We start from the raw sequence: 18,399 nt of genomic DNA, 5'->3' as shown, positions 1-18,399 counted from the left end.
ACCAAAGGACATTCTCTGATACTACCCTGTTTTAGTTACTCACGTGATACAAAATCATTTTCATACCCTCATTTCAAGGGACTTTTCTAATTTTCTCCTATGAATGGCTCTATTCTACTCCTGAAGATTTTATGTCCTGGTTCCAAAAATAAAACTAAGTTGAGGAAAGGCATATCCCTAATCATTGCACTTCCATTATTTATTCTAAAAACATTTACTTAAAATTATTCCAGGGCTTGACAATTTAATGTGATGGAAGCTCAAACCACATCACTTTAACAAATTCCCTCACAGCCCACACTGTGTCTTTGCTGCACTCCCTCTTCCAGTGGCTAGTCTGCTGTTTTCAGCACTAAGGAAATCTCTGAATGTCAACCAAGCTACTTCTGGCCAAATCTGAGGATATTTATCTTTACAGATATTTTCACCTTTATTTGTATGCCTGGAACTCAAATGAAACACCAGCTTGATAAGGCAGGGCTCAGCCCCCCAAGTAGCCTGGCCATCCAACAGCACCTGGCACACTTTACCTGTTTGCAAGACCACAACTCTCTCTTCTCCATCCAGAGACACAATCCTGAAGTTATAGATGGTTCCCGCTTGTAAATCCTTGGGTTTACATTCATAGGTGGTGTTGTCTATCTGCATAGGGTGGCACCTCGCGAACCTTGATGTGTCTGTGTCACTGCTATAGATGAGGCTAAAGTTACAGGGAGGCCCGAAAGTTCTCCACTGGAGAGATGCAGACCGGCTGAAGACCCTGGACTCCGTCACGGTGAAGTTACATCTCACTGGCTCCCCCAGTCCAATCTGCAAACAAACCAGAGACAACAGCTGAAGCCCGCAGTCTGGACTGCGCAGGGACATGTCCACAGCAAACCCCTGAGACGTCCTCACTCACCCCTCGCCCCCAGCCTCAGCCCATCCCTTTGCACTCTAGCCAGAAAAATGGGTCCTGGGGGAGATGGGCGCAACTTTCTCCCTAGCGGCTCTTTCCCCGGAGCAGCTGGAGAAAGAAGGTGGCTTTTTGCCTTGGACAGTAGGACGAATTGTCAGTCTGGCTGGGGGCTCAGAAGAGGATCTTTTCTCCCAACAGAGAGGAAGAAATTATGCCACCTCCCTCTCCAAAACACAACCCAAGAGACCAGATATTTGAGTGGGAATTTGGTTTTCAGCGAGGAGCGAGCGCGTTAGCCCACGCGCGACTTCTGCCTACAGCCACTCACCTGCAGCAGGCTCAGTGCGGTCCACAAGGCCAACCCGGCTCCATGGCTCAGCATCGCGCTCAGTGCTTCCCACCCAGACTCCGCCGAGGGGCTGGGATGGGGGTGGCCTCGACGGCCGCGTGGGGAGCCACTTGTTGCGCGCGCTCAGCGCGCCCTGCGGGCGCAGAGCGCTTCCCTCCCTGCTGGAGACGCGCAAGGGCCACTGCGGCCTCCGCTGCTACTTCTGCTGCTGCCGCCCTGGGCGGGCTGCGGACGCGAGAGGCGGCGGGGACAGGCAGCGCGCCGCCCTTCCCACGGTGCCATTCTGACCCGCGCTGCCTCGCCCCGCGCCCCGTCCGCGGACTTCCGCAATCAAAAGGCAATTTCCTCGTCTCCCGGCAAAGGAACAATGCGCCTGCTAGGGAGGGAGTCCCGAGGAGCCAACGCCTGAGGCTGCTAAGGGGACCCGAGGCGGGCCAAGCTACCCCCGCCGCGGCCCCCGAGCCGCGGTCTCCCGGGCCAGGGGTTCCGTCCAGGTCTGCGGAGACCTGCCTCCTCCTCCCCCCTCCCCGCCCCTACTTTCACTTTTCCCCACTCTGTGGTCCTCAACCCTGCCGCCTTAGCCGCACTCAGTACTCGCTCCCTCTCACTTTCCAGCCCCCACCCTCGCCCCTTCCTCCCTCCACACCCAATGCCTCCCCCTCCCTATCTTCCTTCCTATCTTCCTCATCTGCTTTCTCCAGGGCCTCTTTTCCCAGGATGAAACTTAACCAGAGCAGATTTCCCTAGGTCGCCTACACTCTTTCCTGAAGCCTTTTATTAGAGTGCTTTTGTCCTTCTCACCTCAAAGCGTTCGTTTGTCCCAATGCGCATCCTCTTGACACCAGCCAGAGAAAAAGACCCCAAAAGGATCTTGTCCATTGTCAACTTGACCCTTATTTTTTTCTGCCATTCACTTTCTCCTTTCTCTTGTGTCCTCCCTAAATATTATGCAAATTGCGCTAACCACGAACAAATATAATCACCACCAATTGTTCAACGCACAAGCAAAGCATTTTCGTGACTGACCATGCAGTAGTTAAAACCATTTCATCCACAAATATCCAAGCAATATAAGAAAGCAATATACATTCTCACTTATGGAAAATACTATTGATGGTTCAATTCCCCTACCTATTACAAAAAAACTGGAATTTACTCAGTTTTCAGCACTAACTTTATGTGTTTTTTTAGCAACTGCCTCAGTACCTGAATGATCATGTATCTGAAAATGGATTTTAAAAGAGTTCCCAATAACTGAAGAGCAAAAGTGTTTAATTGTATACAGGTGATAATAGCAAAATATTGCATAATTTTTACAATATTGCATTGCTTTTGGGGTACCACCCCTGACAACTGCCAACAGAGGTGATATTCCACGTTTTAATTTTCAAATCAGAATACTCTGGAGCTAAATCAGAGAAAGATGACATATTCCCTTCTTTTTCAAGTAGATTATACATAAAGCTACATTACTGTCTAGTATATCTACTGTATCTACTTGGAAGAAAAGAAGATAGGGATAAAGTGAAGATGGTTTCAATTCTTGTAGGAAGCATATTTAAAAAAAATGTTCAGTGTAAGAAAATGAAGTTTTTACCCTTTCAGAGATTCTATAGGCTTTCAAGCTATGGCCAGACCAGAGATCTCAAATCTCCTTTTCAAGTTAGCGAACACTCAAAAGAGGTCAAACCTAAGACATGTGTGTATTAGAAATCTGAATCTTTCCTATTTCTCCGCATGAGTCACTTGTCTTAAAAAGGAGTTTTTGCCCTCTGTATCCCTTCCCTCCTCCCCAAGTTCAATGGCTTTGCACAGCCTGGCATGTTTTTCAGCACGTTCAGAGAGGGCCTCCTCCCCCCTCCCTTAGATACTGCAAGCCTACAGGTTGTCTTCAGCCTTTATGGGGGATCTGTTTTTTTAGCTTTCTTTTTTTTTTTTAATGGATCCTTCCAGACATTTTCCTTTACTTTAGTATATTTATATAACATAGGTACACATACATAGTTTATATTTTGCATACATTGAGATATACTGTATTCTCTATAACAAGCTTTTCCCCATGCCTTAGAAATTTTTTTATATTCAGCACACATAGATCTACCACATTCTTTTTATTTTTTTAAAGATTTCTATTAAAGGCATAGCTAACATACAATATTATATTAGTTTCAAGGCTACACCACAGTTATTCAACAATAATATACCTAAAAAAGTGATCACCATGATAAGTCCAGCAACCATCTGACACCATACCACGCTATCACAATATTACTACCTATATTCCCTATGCTGTACATTACATCACCATGACTTATTTGTTTTATAGCTGGAAATTTGGACTTCTTATTCCCCTTCACTTCCCCCCCCTTTTAAATTATTCAATTACAATTGACATTCAATATTATTTTATATGAATTTCAGGTGTACAGCATAACGGTTAGACATTTATATAATTTAACAAGTGATGCCCCTGACTAGTCTAGTACCCACCTGGCACTATACATAGTTATCACCATATCATTAAGTATATTCCCTATGCTTTACTTTACATCCCCATGGCTAATTTGTAACTACCAATTTGTACTTCTTAATCCCTTCCCCTTTTCTCACCCATACCTTCAACCCCCTCCCCTCTGGCAACTATCAAAATATTCCCTGTATCTATCAATTTGTTTCTGTTTTGTTTGTTAATTTTGTTCTTAGGTTCCACTATAAGTGAAATTATAACACATTGTGTCTGTCTTTCTCCATCTGATATACTCCATTCAGCACAATACTGTCCAGGTCCATCCATGACACAGTAGATGGCAAGGACCCATTCCCTTTCATGGCTGATCAATATTACATTGTACGTATGCACCACCTCTTCTTTATCCATTTATCCATTGATGGACACCCAGGTTGGTACCACATCTTAGCCATTGTATACAATGCTGCAATGAACATATGGTGCACATATCCTGTTGAAGTAGCGGTGTGGGTTTCTTCAGATAAATACCCAGAAGTGGGATTACTGGATCCTTCATAGGCTCTTCTATAGTCTTTGTTTTAAAGTTTATTTTGTCTGGTACAAGTAGTGCTACCCCAGTTTTTTCTGTTTATTTATTTCCATTTTCATGAAATATCTTTTTCCATCCCTTTACTTTCTGTCTCTGTGTGTCTTTCAATCTGAAGTGAGTCTCTTGTAGGCAGCATATGTAAGGGTTTTGTTTTCTTATCCACTCAGCCTGTCTTTTGATTGGAGCATTTAATCCATTTACATTGAAAGTAATTGTTGACAGATATGTAGCTATTGCCATTTTATTATTCATAATTTTGATTTTTTTCCCCCCATCTTAAAGAAGTCCCTCTAACATTCCTTGTAATACTGGCTTGGTGGTGATGAACTCCTTTAGTTTGTTCTTGTTTAGGAAGCTCTTTATCTGTCCTTGAATTTTAAATGATAACCTTTCTGGGTAGAGTACCCTTGGTTGTGGGTCCTTACTTTTCATTACATTGAATATTTCGTGCCAATCCCTTCTGGCCTGCAAAGTTTGTTGAGAAATCAACTGACAATATTATGGGAGCTCCCTTATAAGTTACTAGTTGCCTATCTCTTTCTGCTTTTAGGATTCTTTCCTTGTCTTTAACCTTTGCGATTTTAAATATAATGTGACTAGGTGTGGGCCTGTTTGGGTTCATCTTGTTTGGGACTCTGCACTTCCTGGACTTGTATGTCTATTTCCTTCACCAGGTTAGGAAAGTTTTCAGTTATTATTTCTTCAAATAGGTTCTCAATCTTTTGCTTTCTCTCTTCTCCTTCTGGTACCCCATATGATGTGATGTTGTTATGCTTGATGTTGTCCCAGAGTTCTCTTAAACTCTCCTCTTTTTTTTTTTTTTTGATTCTTTTTTCTTTTCCATTTGGGTTTTTTCTGCTACGTTGTCTTCCAAATTGCTGATTTGATCCTCTGCTTCATCTAGTCTGCTGGTGATGCCTTCTAGTGCATTCTTCATTTCAGTTACTGTATTCTCCACTTTTGACTGGTTCTTTTTTATGGTTTTTATTTCCTTTTTATGCTTGAAATCTCTTTGTTGATGTTCTCACTAAGTTTCTTATAACATTTGTTCCTTATAAATATTGTTTTGAACTCTGTCTCTGGTAGGATGCTTGCCTCCATTTTGTTTAGTTATTTTTCTGGAGTTTTCTCCTGTTCTTTCATTTGCAACACATTTCTTTGTTCCCTCATTTTGGCTGCTTCTCTGTGTTTGTTTCTATGTATTAGGTAGATTTGCTATGTCTCCCAGTCTTGGCCAGGTGGCCTTATGTAGTAGGTGTCCTTTGGGACCCAGTGGCCCAGTCTTCCTGGTCACCGGTTCTGTGTGCTCCAGGTGTGTCCCTTGTGTGGGTTATGTGTCCCCTCTTGTTATAGTTGAGCATTGATTATGATTGGGATGTCAGTGGGTGAGACTGACCCTTAAGCTGGTTGGGTTTGGCCATGTCCATAGCTTATTGCCTACTGTGCTGGGGGGCTTATCTCACTGAGTGGGTTTTTCACCAGTAGGCTCTGGTGCCTGTTGAGACCACCCTTTGTGTGTGCCACTTGTGGGGCTAATTGGGTGGTGCTCTGCTGTGGTTTGAAGCCAACCTCCAAGTATGTTGGTTCTGGGGCCTCTTGGGAGGGACTTTGGTGAAGTCCCAGGTCACCCGATGCCTGTGACTGTTTGGGGACTACCCAGTAGTAGCAACAAAGTGACTCACAGTTGTTTGCTGCCTGTGCTAACCCTGGAGGTGCATGGGAGAGGCCATGCTACAAACCGAGGACATCTGCCACCAGTACCTGGCCTGGGGTAGCTCTGCAAAAAGCCTGGACACCTCAAGGCCCACTGCCACCTGCCAGCACCTTTAAGGTTCAACTGTTAATAGATCCTTGTGTGGTATGCAAGTTGGGTGGAGCAGGGTCTCAATGAGTCACTAGAGTGGGAAGAATTGTAGTTACCAGATTAATGTAAATTCTTGTTTGGTGCCAGTGCTGAGTCTGGAGCTACTTAGCAAAAGTCTCAGAGCACACCAAGGACAGTTGCCGCTCAGCAGGGGACCTATCAGACTCTGTTAGTTTTCCAAGAAAGAGTGCAATGCAGGTGGGCCTGGCTGCTCATTGAGAAAGTACTTCCAGCACTGGGGGAGTCAGCAGGGTGGAGCAGCAGCGCTCATCAGGCCAATCAGATTCAGATTTGGCTGTGGTGGGGGCAGGCTCAACACAGGAAAAATGGCGCCTGCCTGCTGGCTACAGGGGAGAAGGACCCCACACAGGGAAAATGCCAACTGTCTTCCAGTTCTTGCTGTGAAGACACACACATCAGTCTGCCCCGGTATGCCACTGATGCCCCCCAAGTCACCATCTTCTGCTGGAGCCCAAGATGTCTGCCTACCAGCCAGTGTCTGTGCATGGGCCACTTAAGAGGACATCTGGGTTTCCTGCAGCCTTCTGTCCTATCCAGATGGTCAGAATCCCCACTGTTTTTCACAGCTAGATGTTGTGGGGGCTTCTCTTCTCGGTACCAGTACTCTGGGCTAGGGAATCTGGTGTGGGGGACTGGGGTCCCTTGTTCCTCTGGGGGGAACCTCTGTGGCTAAGATATCCCTCCTGATTCTCAGCTGTCACACAGAGGTTTGGGGCCCATTCTGTGCCTCCACTCCTTTAGAGATGTGGCTTCTTCTTTACATTTTTAGTCATAAGACTTCAGTTTGGCTAGACTTCAGATGGTCCTCCAGGTTGATTCTCTATAATTTAGTTGTAATTTTAATGTGTTCAGGGAAGGATACAAGCACAATGTTTATATACTCCCCCATATTGGATCTCTCTCTAGCTTTATTTCATTTCAACATTACCTTTTTCTTTTCTTGCTATTTTCAGAAAACAGTGTGGTTTCCTTGTCTGTAAAACTGGATAATACCTATTCTAAATACTTCCCAGAGCTATTAGGAAGAATAAGATCACACATGTTAAAGCACCTTTGCAAACTTAACTGTGCTGTATGAGTGTCAGTTTGCCTAGTAACAGATTACATTTAAATCACCTGTTTTGCTCTCTTTTAAATTCATCCATCACAGATGTCACGCTTTCCTAACTTCTGCTCCCTATCCTTCATCTTTTCAATTGAGGTTTATAAAATTTGCTAATAAAAAATTGCCCTTTAGGGTGGCCGGATGGTTCAGATGGTTAGATTGTGGGCTCTCAACAACAAGGTTACCGGTTCAATTCCTGCATGGGACGGTGGGGCTGTGCCCCCTGCAACTAAAGATTGAAAACGGCAACGGCAACTGGACTTGGAGCGGAGCTGCGCCCTCCACAACTTTATTGAAAGGCAATGACCTGGAGCTGTGGGCCCTGGAGAAACACACTGTTCCCCAATAATCCCCCCCCCCCAAAAAAAAAAAAAAAAAAAAAAAGATGGTGAGAGTGGTTATCCATGCCATTAAAAAACAAAACAAAAAACTGCCCCTTAGATTTGGAATCTTCACACCCAAATATGCTAACCACTCTTCTGTTCTTCAAGGAAATCTTCAATAAATCCTAACTCCTCCAAGTTTCCCCAAATATATTTTTTAAAATTGTTATTGGGGAATATTGGGGAACAGTGTGTTTTTCCAGGACCCAACAGCTCCAAGTCAAGCCATTGTTTTCATTCTAGTTGTGGAGGACGCAGCTCACTGGCCCATGTGGGAATCGAACCAGTGACGTTGGTGTTATAAGCACTATGCTCTAATCAACTGAGCCAACAAGCTGCCCCCCAAATATCTTTATTTTAAACACTATATGCCAACAACCTACTGTACCCTGTAAGTTAATTTTAAAATTATTTTTTATTTTTAACATACTGTCTAACAATCCTTCCTTATAATCCTTCTTTTTGTCCAGGAAAATGCACCAAAATGGCAAAATTTGAGTAGGACTAATCAAATAAGGCAATAACAAAATATCCTTACAACAACGTAGCTTAGATGCTTCCAAATTCTGTTAATAACAGTGATCTGCTAATAATACCCTTGGGAAGAATAGGGATTTGGAAAAGAAGGAGTAATTTCTTTAAGTCCAATTATTTTACTTTTGATCTATCAAAGAGAGACACATACATTTGGAATCATGTATTGTCTTTCATGTATTTTTATATCAGTGTATATGAAGCACTGTAGCCATACATGAAGGAAGGGACCAGTAGTCATAGAAATTTTTTTTTTTTGAGAATCTTAAGACTCACAGCAAAGGTCCCAAATAATTAGTGGGTCCTAAATAATCCATAAGAATTAACATATTATTAAACAATGAGGGAAAGTTTAAATTCTGGCTTTTACTGATTACATTTTTCCTTTTAAAAGCACTTATATTAATATCAGAAATTAGAATTGTAATGGACTCAAGGCAGTATGGGACAGGGAAAGGCTGCCAGATATCATCTTTCTACAAGTTTATTTGAAACTACTGTACAAAGTATAAATAAATCAATTCATTTTTTCTTTGTTCTCATCTTTGTTTGGAATTCCTCAACTTCTTTTGAACCTATTTATCCTGCATAATGACACTGCATTTGCTTTAGAAGTTACTGCATTCCAGGAATTTGGGATCAGTCACTCAGTAACTTCAAGGGACAACCTTTTCTCTTTGCCACTACGAAACTTTTCCCAGACTGCATGGGAAGGGTGGGGCTGCTTTTGATTAGATATGAGTGAACAAACAGCTGCCTTTTAAATAAATTGTCATAGCAATTAATTAATAATTTAAAAGTTTACATATTCATTAATTATGAATTCATAATGTGAAAGCATGGCTCTTGTCACATTAAGAACTTAGATGTCGAATGATATAGCTGGTCATCAGAGACTACACTTTGAGAACTGCTACTTCAGTTTGAGCTCCATGTGGGGAAGGTTGAAAGGATGAAGGGAGGGCAGAATGGGTTGGTAATGTGATTGGTTAATTCAAACACCTCACCTTGATGACCTGGTCCTTCATGATCTGGACTCTGCCCACCCTTCACCTCTCTCCTGCTTGCTTCCTCCGCTGTAGTGGCCTGGGTCTAAAAATTCATTTATTTATTTAGCAAATCTGACTGAACACCTACTGTGTGCCAGGCTCTGGTTTAGGTTTTGGAGACACACTCATAAACTGACTTTTTCCTGCTCCCAGGCCTTTGTGCCTGCTATTTCATCCTGAACCACTCTGCCCCAGGGTCTCAGCTTGGCTCTCTTCCTCTTAATGTTTAGGTCTCAGCTTAACACATCCTTTGGGGCCAATACTAAAAGGAAAAATTGTTCTTTTATTATTCTTCATCTCCGCAACTCATTTGTTTAATTCAGAGCACTAATGACACTTGGTAATAATCTAATTATTTATATGTTTGTGCACTACCGTGTTTCCCCGAAAATAAGAACTAGCTGGGCCATCAGCTCTAATGATGGCCCAGCAAAAATTAATATAAAACCAGGTCTTGTATTATATTATATTATATTATATTATATTATATTATATTATATTATATTATATTATAGAACTGGTCTTATAGTAAAATAAGACTGGGTCTTACATTAATTTTTGCTCCAAAAGATGCATTAGAGCTGATTGTCTGATTAGGTCTTATTTTCGGGGAAAGAGGGTATTTGCCTTCCCAGGGCATATGGGCAATTCCCTTAGGGCAGCATCTTTCTCTGTCTTCTTCTCACATAGACCTTGGTATAAAAGTAGAGTTTCAACAAATATTTGTTGAATGAACAGATAAATGCATGAACGAATCTTTGTACTGGCTCGATAACTATTGTTACGTGAAATAAATACTTTAAACAAGTCTTTCTAACCATGTTCCATCTGGACGCCTCAAATATCTGGAAGGAAGGAAGGGAAAGAGAAGAGGGGAAAAAAGGGAAGGGCAAAGGAATAGAAAGAACAGAAGATTGATTTAGAAGAGAAGTGGTGGGACAAGATAAGTGTGGGAGGGAAGATTAAAGGAGGAAAAGGAAAAAGGGGAAGGAGGTAGTAAACTTAGAACAGTGATTCTCAAAGGGTGGCATCAGCATCATCTGAGAAGTTGCTAGAAATATAAATTACAGGCCCCCACAACAACCTGAGGAATCCTGTGGTGGAGCCAAAAATCTGTTCTTATTTGTTGGTTTATTTGTTTATTTTAAACAACCCTTCCTGCTCTAGTTGATGAGAAAGTTACTAAAATTCCAGTCTTAGATTGTCAATCTTTCTACCCTGAACCTCACCTCAGACACCACTTTATATTAAAAAGAGTTGATGATATTGTTCTTTTTCTTTTAGATTTCACTGAGATCTCTGGTCATACGAATCTATGTAAGTGATTTAGAAAGTCTTGAATAATTTTAGAATGTGTCAAGTAAATTGGTGATGTAATATATAATATATGCATATATGTTATATAATGCCTATAATCTATATGTTATATAATATGCATATTTTGATATTTATAATTTCTCAATAAAAATAAAGTGCAGATGCTAAAGGAAAAAAGGTCAACAAGCAACAAACTTAATAAATGTTAGATAACAGGCCAATTCTGATGCCTTTGCCTCTGAGGAAAAAGAAGTACTCTTGTTACACAACTCCCATGTGTGTTTCCCCAGATATTTTTAAAAAGAAGACTGTCTAGCAATCAGGGAACGCGTCAACTAAAAACCATTATTCTAAGTTTTAATTTGAGGTGGCTCAATAGTAAATTATGGCAAAATTTTAACCTGCAGCTGGTGTCATGCATTTAAAAAGAGATGCATTAAAATTTAAGGTAACATAATTTTGATAACCAGTTTTTAAAAAAGGACTGTGACCATCCTCTTCTGTTTAGAGATACTGTTTGGGATTTTCTTATTTCAAGGAATCTTTCTAGCTTCCTATGTCATAGGTCTCCAGGAAAATGGAAACAAAAAGGAATTGAGAGGCAGTTGCAAGGATTAAATGAGAAGGTTTATATGGTATGTATTATGCAGTTCCTGGCTAAAAGGCTCAACAAATATTAGATACCATGATCTTTAGCAGTACTAATAGTATATGAATACCAATAAATCATGGAAGCTAAGCACCCAGTAATGGTAGAGCATGACAAAGTCCACGGATGAGAACATCCAAATGATAATAAATTATTATTGCTTTCAATCCTGTATCCAAGAGATTCTCTTCAGTAGATTAGCAAGAACGACATTTAACCGCTGCTCTGACTCTTGGCCAAGCCAGGATTTTTTTAAACCTTGGAAGGGAGGGGTTGCGTGTACTGGATATGTCTCTAACAGCAGGCTCCAGCATCTCTCTCCGACGCAACTCTGAGGTTTCCTGATATTTTTTTTTACACCAATTGCTCACCCTCTTCCCCTCCACCATTTTTTTTTTTTTTTTAATCTGGAGGAAATGGGTTTTGCATAGCTTTTGTCACAGCCTTCTAACCATACACAGATGAATGACTTAAAACCAGATGTGACTGTTAACTAATCACCTTTTCAATTTCAAAGGCCTCTGTTTCTTCTTCATTCCCACTTCTCAGTCCCTGCTGCCCCACCCTCGGAAATGAGTCTGCTCACATATGCAATGAGTCAAGGCATTAACGCTTCCATTGAGGCTGTCTGTATGTGCAGGGCTGTTACACAGCATGGTTTCAGGAGCTAGGTCACGATTTTCACAAATATGCAAACACTAAGATAATAGATAAACTATCTAATAGTTTGGCTAATAATGGCTTTAAGGCAAAGGAAGAAAGAAAGAAACAAACAAAAAAAATGATCATCCTTTTTATCTCCCTTTGAAAGTGATGACTGGAGGATAAAAACTCTTGTCTTTTTTTTTTTCTATCTATCACATTGCTAGAATATTATTTCCCATGAATTCTCTGGATGTCGCAAACGAAGGGCTCTTTGGCCAGCACAGGTGCCTTTACTAGCTTTTAGAGTGTGAGTTTGACATTGTTTTAAAAAGTTGGAAAAAGTAGATAATGTTGAGACAAATAGATTTTACTTGTGAAAAACATCTGGATTTTGACTTTTCTTTAAAAACATGAAAAAATGGAGGCTTGTTGGGCCCCTCTTCTGCCTGCTTCTTTCACACAGCTCCCTATCTCACCTTCTCTGCTGGATGAGGCGGACACAGGGCATCTTGGAGTTGCCTGAATGTTGGGGCTGAGGGTGATCAAAGTGGAAGATCAAAAGAGCTTATCATGTTTTTCAAAAATGTAATGATAAAAAACATCAGCTAGATTATAAACCTCTTGAAGGAAGAAGTCATGTCTCTTCATTATCTCCCGCACGTCCTCAGGCTGTGGAGACTCAATGTCTAGTTATACATTGACAAAGTAAACACTCACACCCCCACCACTAACCAAGGGCATGGCTAAGAATTTGTAACTCTGAAACAAGCTTGTATTCTTCAGCTGCTCCAATGCAGACCCGGAACCATTAGCATCACAGAATCCAAGGATACCTAGCACCTAAGCCGTAGGATAAACTAGTGCCCAAGCAGTCTCTTTTCCAAATGGAGAGATGCTGACTCCGCAGAAGATCTAATCCTTGTCCAGGAATCAGGATGTCACCGGATTCAGGCCACCAGGGTCAAAACTCTTAGCAAAGCACACTCTTGGTATCCTCTGCACAGCTCTGTTGTCCTGGGCTGGAAGCATCGTCTTACAGAAAAAGGAGCAAACACATGTTCACAGATGCACAGATGAAGAGCAAGCACCCAGCAAAACTATGCACAAGGGGTGTGCCCATTGGTCTAGCTCTATTAGAGCTCCAAATCAGAAGACTTCTGATGAAAAAACAGGTGCCTCCTATGTACCTCCCAAATACAAGGTTCCCCAGTGGGCATCTCATCTGGATTTAGCAATGGTAGTATTCTGTTGCCAGCTCCCCGAAAGTGTGGGAAGAATGGAAAGGATTTTTACTTCAAAGACAGCTCCTGGAATTCACAGCATTTCCCCTTTCAATTACTTTTCACCATACTTCACAATAACTGGTTTCCAAAGCTGTTACTCTGTGAGTGGAAGAGGAGGGTGCAACTGAAATGTAGCTGGGGTAAATTACAGAGATTTAAAGTTCTGAGCAGTCTCTTCCAGAGTTTCTTTATCTTATCTTCTGCCAGTGCTGACCTTAGCTTTACTGCTTTTTCTTGCAAATTCATCATCATCTCTCACAGTGTTTATTCTCCTCCTGCCTCACCTTCTCTCCTCTGGTCCTTGAAGAAGCCACTGGTCTGTCTCTATTTCAGCAGTAACTCTCAGATTCTACCCATTAAAAGCCCTTCAGCAAACTACTCTTTTCATTTTTTACAGTTTTTTTTTTTTTTAATTTTGAAGTAATTACAAACTTACAAATAAGTTGAGGAACTGTATACGGAATACTTCCATATGCCTTTATGCAAACCCACTAGTTTTTTGTTTGTTTGTTTGTTTTTTTAATATTCTGACACATTTGTTTTATCACTCTCTCCTTCTCTCCATATGTACTATTTTTACCTGAACCATTTCAGAGTAGCCTGCACATACCCTGAATTAAATGTGTAATCTCAGTAAAGTTATCAAATTCAGGAAATTCAAGATTGATATAATGCTTTAATCCACAATCCATATTTCAGTTTTGTCAGTCATCTCAATAATGTCCTTTTAGCATTTTTTTCCCCCTCTAATAAGGATCCAGCCCAGAATCCTGTGTTGCATTTAGTTGTCAGGTCTCTTAATCTTCTTTAATCTGGAACAATTCCTCAGCCTGTTAAAATAATCTTTATGACACTGACCTTTCTGAATGATACAGGGTGGTTATTTCTATAGTTTCTTCCTCCATTTGCATGTGCCCAATGTTTCCTGGTGATTAGATTCATGTTATATGTCTCTAGCAGGGCTTTCCTTGAAAATCCTTGAGATTTTAAAACTGAAGAGGGTCCAGTGAATTTTAAACTGTATTATGCTACCGGCACATGGTAATCCACTTGGCAAGAAAACTACAGTCCTTTGTCCAAATGAGGATTGAGTGATGCTAACTATATATTAGGGTTTTAGGAACACGTCCCTTCCATGATATATTACTCCCTGGCATGGCCTTTGGGCACTGTCAGCAGTCTCAGAATCTGCTTATGATTTTATCCTATTTGTAGATAAACTAAGAATACTTGTTCATGAGGAATGACTAGGGCTTTTCTGTTTGTTTGTTTTGCTACATCTTTGCACTTCTCCCAGGTGTCTGTCTGTCTTAGTAAAGGGGAATACTACCCCATCTTTGTTGCTGGACACAGAACAGTGGTGGCAGTGGGGAGAGCCCCCACACCCCATGAAATCTAAGTAACACAGTAAAGGAGGTTACCCCAGACTTGAGGGGGTGGGGATTTTCTGCATTTGCCTTGTCACTTAGTTGGAGGCTCACATTGGGCTGTGACCTCTTTAAAGGCCAAATGGAAGGAAGCCCAGAACTGTTAAACCCAGACCAACACCACAATGGCTATTCATGAATCGAGGAAATGCAATCCCTCTCCCAGGCCAGGACTGGGGCAGGGCGTGGAAGGGAAGAAGGAGGTGTACCTCCAAACAAGATTTAGGGATGTTTAGCAGACTCAGAACCAGCCATGTTCAACATTTATCCCTCTCAAAGCATTTTCATGTAATAATGTTACTCATCTGGTTCTTATAATTACCCTGGGAAGTTGATAGGGCAGGAATGATGGAGCAAAAACAAGGAGAAGTTAGCATAACATTAATTGCTAACAGTATTAAATACTTGTCCTGTATGGCCAATATACTAAGCACTTTGCTTAATCAGATTTTAATCCTCACAACTGACTTATGAAGCAGATGGAGTACCTTTAATTGTCAGTATTTTAAAAATGAAGCAAGTACGCCTTGCACTGAGTAACTGGACGGCACTGCTAGGATTAAACCGGGTTTCTCTGACACCAGACCCCTAGCTCTTTATCACTGTGTCAACCATCTCCACCACAGTCACATGACTAAGAGGAGATCCAGATTGGATCTCTTGAGAGTCCACTGATCAAACAATAGATGGAGGTGGGTCAGGTTTTGAAGCTAAAGTGAAGTCCAGAGCCTCCCCTCCCCCTTTAGAGGCCACTTCTCCACATTTAACTCTTTCTGCTGCCCCATTGTTCAGATGCCACCACAGATTGACTTCCTGCTGCCTCAGCCTGGCCTGTCTCACTTTGCCCATAGGGAATGGCTGTTGTATGCAGGGCACATTTCTGACACCTCCCTCTGGCTTGGTCTGCAACAGGGCCCAGGCGTAGGACATGGCATATTCATGTAGGTGGTACATGGGGATGCCTGGCTGAAGATGTGCGTGGGGGCTGGAATACAGCCCACGTTCCAGCACCAAGATTTGTGCATTCCTGGTGGAACTCTGTGCCTAGAAACACCTATTTCTAGTTAACACAAACACCCTGGGGGCTAGGGCAGTTCCTTATCATCCCAGGCTCCACCCATTCCTTAAAGAATGTACACTGTGCAAAGTAACAGCAGGAGGCTGTAATTAGATAAAGTAATTTCTGCTACTTGATTAGTTAGATTTTATGGCACTACATTCCTTACCCCCTCAAAACCTAACGCACAAAAGTGCCATCAATGGTGGGAAATTTAGGCGTCCTTGGAGGAGATACGGTCGGTTGGGGACCAGATTTATCTCGATTGGCGGTTCTCTAACTAAACAGTGCCTCAGTGTGACTTGGAGGGCTTATTACAACACGGGTTGCCGGGGCCCTAAATCAGAGTTTCTGATTCTGTAGTTTAAGGTAGAGCCCAAGGGTTGCGTTTCTAACAAGTTCTGGGTTTGGGGTTCCTATTTTGAGAACCACTGATATAGATATTTCCTGACTCATATTATAGACATGTTCCACCAACTTTGTCCTTGTAAGACACACAGCCACATAGTACTTTTATAATGGTAACAATAATAACAGCAGCAGCTAACAGTAATTAAACACTATTTTCCAGGCACTGCTCTAGGCACACAATATATGTTAATTCATTTAATTCATATCCAGGGAGAGAGAGAGAGAGAGAGAGAGAGAGAGAGAGAGAGAGAGAGAGAAGAGAGAGAAGGAAAAGAGAGGTATTTCTGAAACGAAGTACTGGCCCAAGGCTACACCTTCCAAAGATGGACCCCTCACACTGTCAGGTGAAGATGTGAGGAAACAGGTGAAAGAAGAAAGGTAAGGAAAATTCTGCTGCAAAAAGAGTCAGCTTTGGACAACTTTGCAGTAGCATTAGTGAGTGATTGCTGGGTTCCAAATTATATTCTCCTTGGCATTTACCTTCATTAACCGGAGCTCTATATAAGAGAACGTGACTAAGTGTGCATGTAGGGGTGCGTGTGTGTGCCCCTTGGCATTGTGACTTTGCAGCCCTTCCCATCAAGAGTTGGAGTCCCTGCCTTCCAAAGGCTCTCATTCAGATTTTTCCTGTCATCACCCACTAACAGCCTCCCACCTCATGGCCCAAATATACTAAACCAACCCCAAATTCTCACACACCGGGTGCTATCTGATAAAGAAAACAACTGACACACAGAAAATTTATTTTTACGCAATTCTAAGCAATTAAGTTGAATGATTTTATTCTTCCTTATATAACCCTTCTGGGTATTGAGGTAGAGTACCTTTCAAAATCACTTTCAAAGGACAGGTATTTTACCTCCCGAGTGACTCACTTTTCAAACTTCTAACTACACTGTTTCTAATAGACTATTATAAAGTAAATGCTTCCACTAAATCAAATAATGACCTAGCATGAATGCCTTGGATGAGGTATCAGAGTCACAGAAAACTGCAGTTTTAGAATGTGCCTCTGGAAAGAGCATGGCTTCTATACACTCAGCTTCTCAGACAGAGTGAAGATTTTGCCTGAGATTCAAGAAAAACTGGAACATGAGATAGTTGCATAGTCATTCCGGTTCCCTATCTCGGAGCTCATAAACATTGCAGTGGATTTCATTTTAGAAAAGGGCTAAAAAATAAATAAACAAACAAAACCCACAGTGTATTTGTCATGACCCTGAGCCCGCAAACCCAGTTCTGGGCTGGATCAGCTGAGCTCTGTAACACAGTGCTGGGTAGGCCCAGGGGCTGGTGGGCCCAGGTGATGGCATGCCTGCAACCCCACTCTAGAGCTAGCTGTCCTTGCTCATCTCAGTAGAGCCTGGCTACCTCTGGGCGCTTTCTCTGTGTTTATTTCACAATGGTCAAACCTGGACAAAAATAAGAAAATTTGTTTTTTCTAAAAGGCAACTCTTTAGTGCTCAGGCTGATATGTTTCTATTGTAGTTTTTATTCAGTATGCTTCTTATTTGATACATATGTGTATATATATATATATGTATATATATATCAATCAGTATAGAAAAAATAAATATATACTATATTTAAGCTCACATGTAAGTGAATACTCTTATAAACTGATGTTAGAATGTAGTTTTGGCTGAGGCACATTTTGCCAAAATGAGGTGCTCCACCAAAAAGCATTCCATTTCAAAAGTGGTGACCACTGCACTGTACACCTGAAGCTGAAGCTGAATGATAATGAATGGCAACTATAATTTAATACATGTGTAGTCACGGGATGTGGAGTACAGCATAAGGAAGAGTCAGTGGAACTGTAGCGGCTATATAGATGTCAGAAGGGTAGCAGCTTGGAAGAGGGGGGTTGTCACTTTGTGAGGGGTGTAAATGTCTAACTGTTACATTACTTTATACACCTGAAACTAATCATAATAAAAAAAAAGTAAGTGGCGAGTCTCACTGGTTGAGTGGTTGAAAGAGCGGAGGATTTGGAGGTTTAAGGGGAGCACAGTGCCAGTTTCTGATGGCGTCCATAAATACCAGCTCTCCTGCTCCCATTTCCTGTCTTCCTTCCCCACTTTCCAAGCCCAAGTAGACCTGAAACCATAATGATCAAACTAGGACAGATGGGTAAAAAGCCAGGTGGGGAGTGAGAGAATCTGGACACGTTCCCTTTCCCTACTTCAAGCCCAACCGGATGATGAGTGATGGGAGAGGAGAAGCTAAATTTAAATTGAATTTAGGGTTTGGGTTATTTCCTGAAATGGGTATTTTTTTGTTAATGGATTGAGAGCGAGCATTGAAATTTAAAGTGATGTAAGGAGTGTCTAGAAAAGTTATGAGGC

General features: G+C 41.7%; 1 protein-coding gene across 4 annotated transcripts in view; it reads right to left on the bottom strand.

Annotated features, from left to right (window-relative positions):
• PTPRB (protein tyrosine phosphatase receptor type B) overlaps window positions 1–18,399 on the bottom strand; it is a 123,375-nt gene that overhangs the window by 90,279 nt on the left and 14,697 nt on the right. For 2 of the 4 annotated variants that reach the window (XM_019748966.2, XM_074325419.1), the window contains exon 4: window positions 531–810. In XM_019748966.2, the coding sequence (XP_019604525.2) occupies window positions 531–810 (280 nt within the window). Of the gene's footprint in view, window positions 1–530; window positions 811–1,226; window positions 1,490–18,399 lie in introns of those variants that run through there. The other 2 variants (XM_019748967.2, XM_074325420.1) reach the window with 2 other exon arrangements.

This window comes from Rhinolophus sinicus, linkage group LG02 (genome assembly GCF_036562045.2).
Source record: "Rhinolophus sinicus isolate RSC01 linkage group LG02, ASM3656204v1, whole genome shotgun sequence".
NCBI classification, from domain to species: domain Eukaryota; kingdom Metazoa; phylum Chordata; class Mammalia; order Chiroptera; family Rhinolophidae; genus Rhinolophus; species Rhinolophus sinicus.
This window is presented reverse-complemented; position numbering and strand designations above follow the sequence as displayed.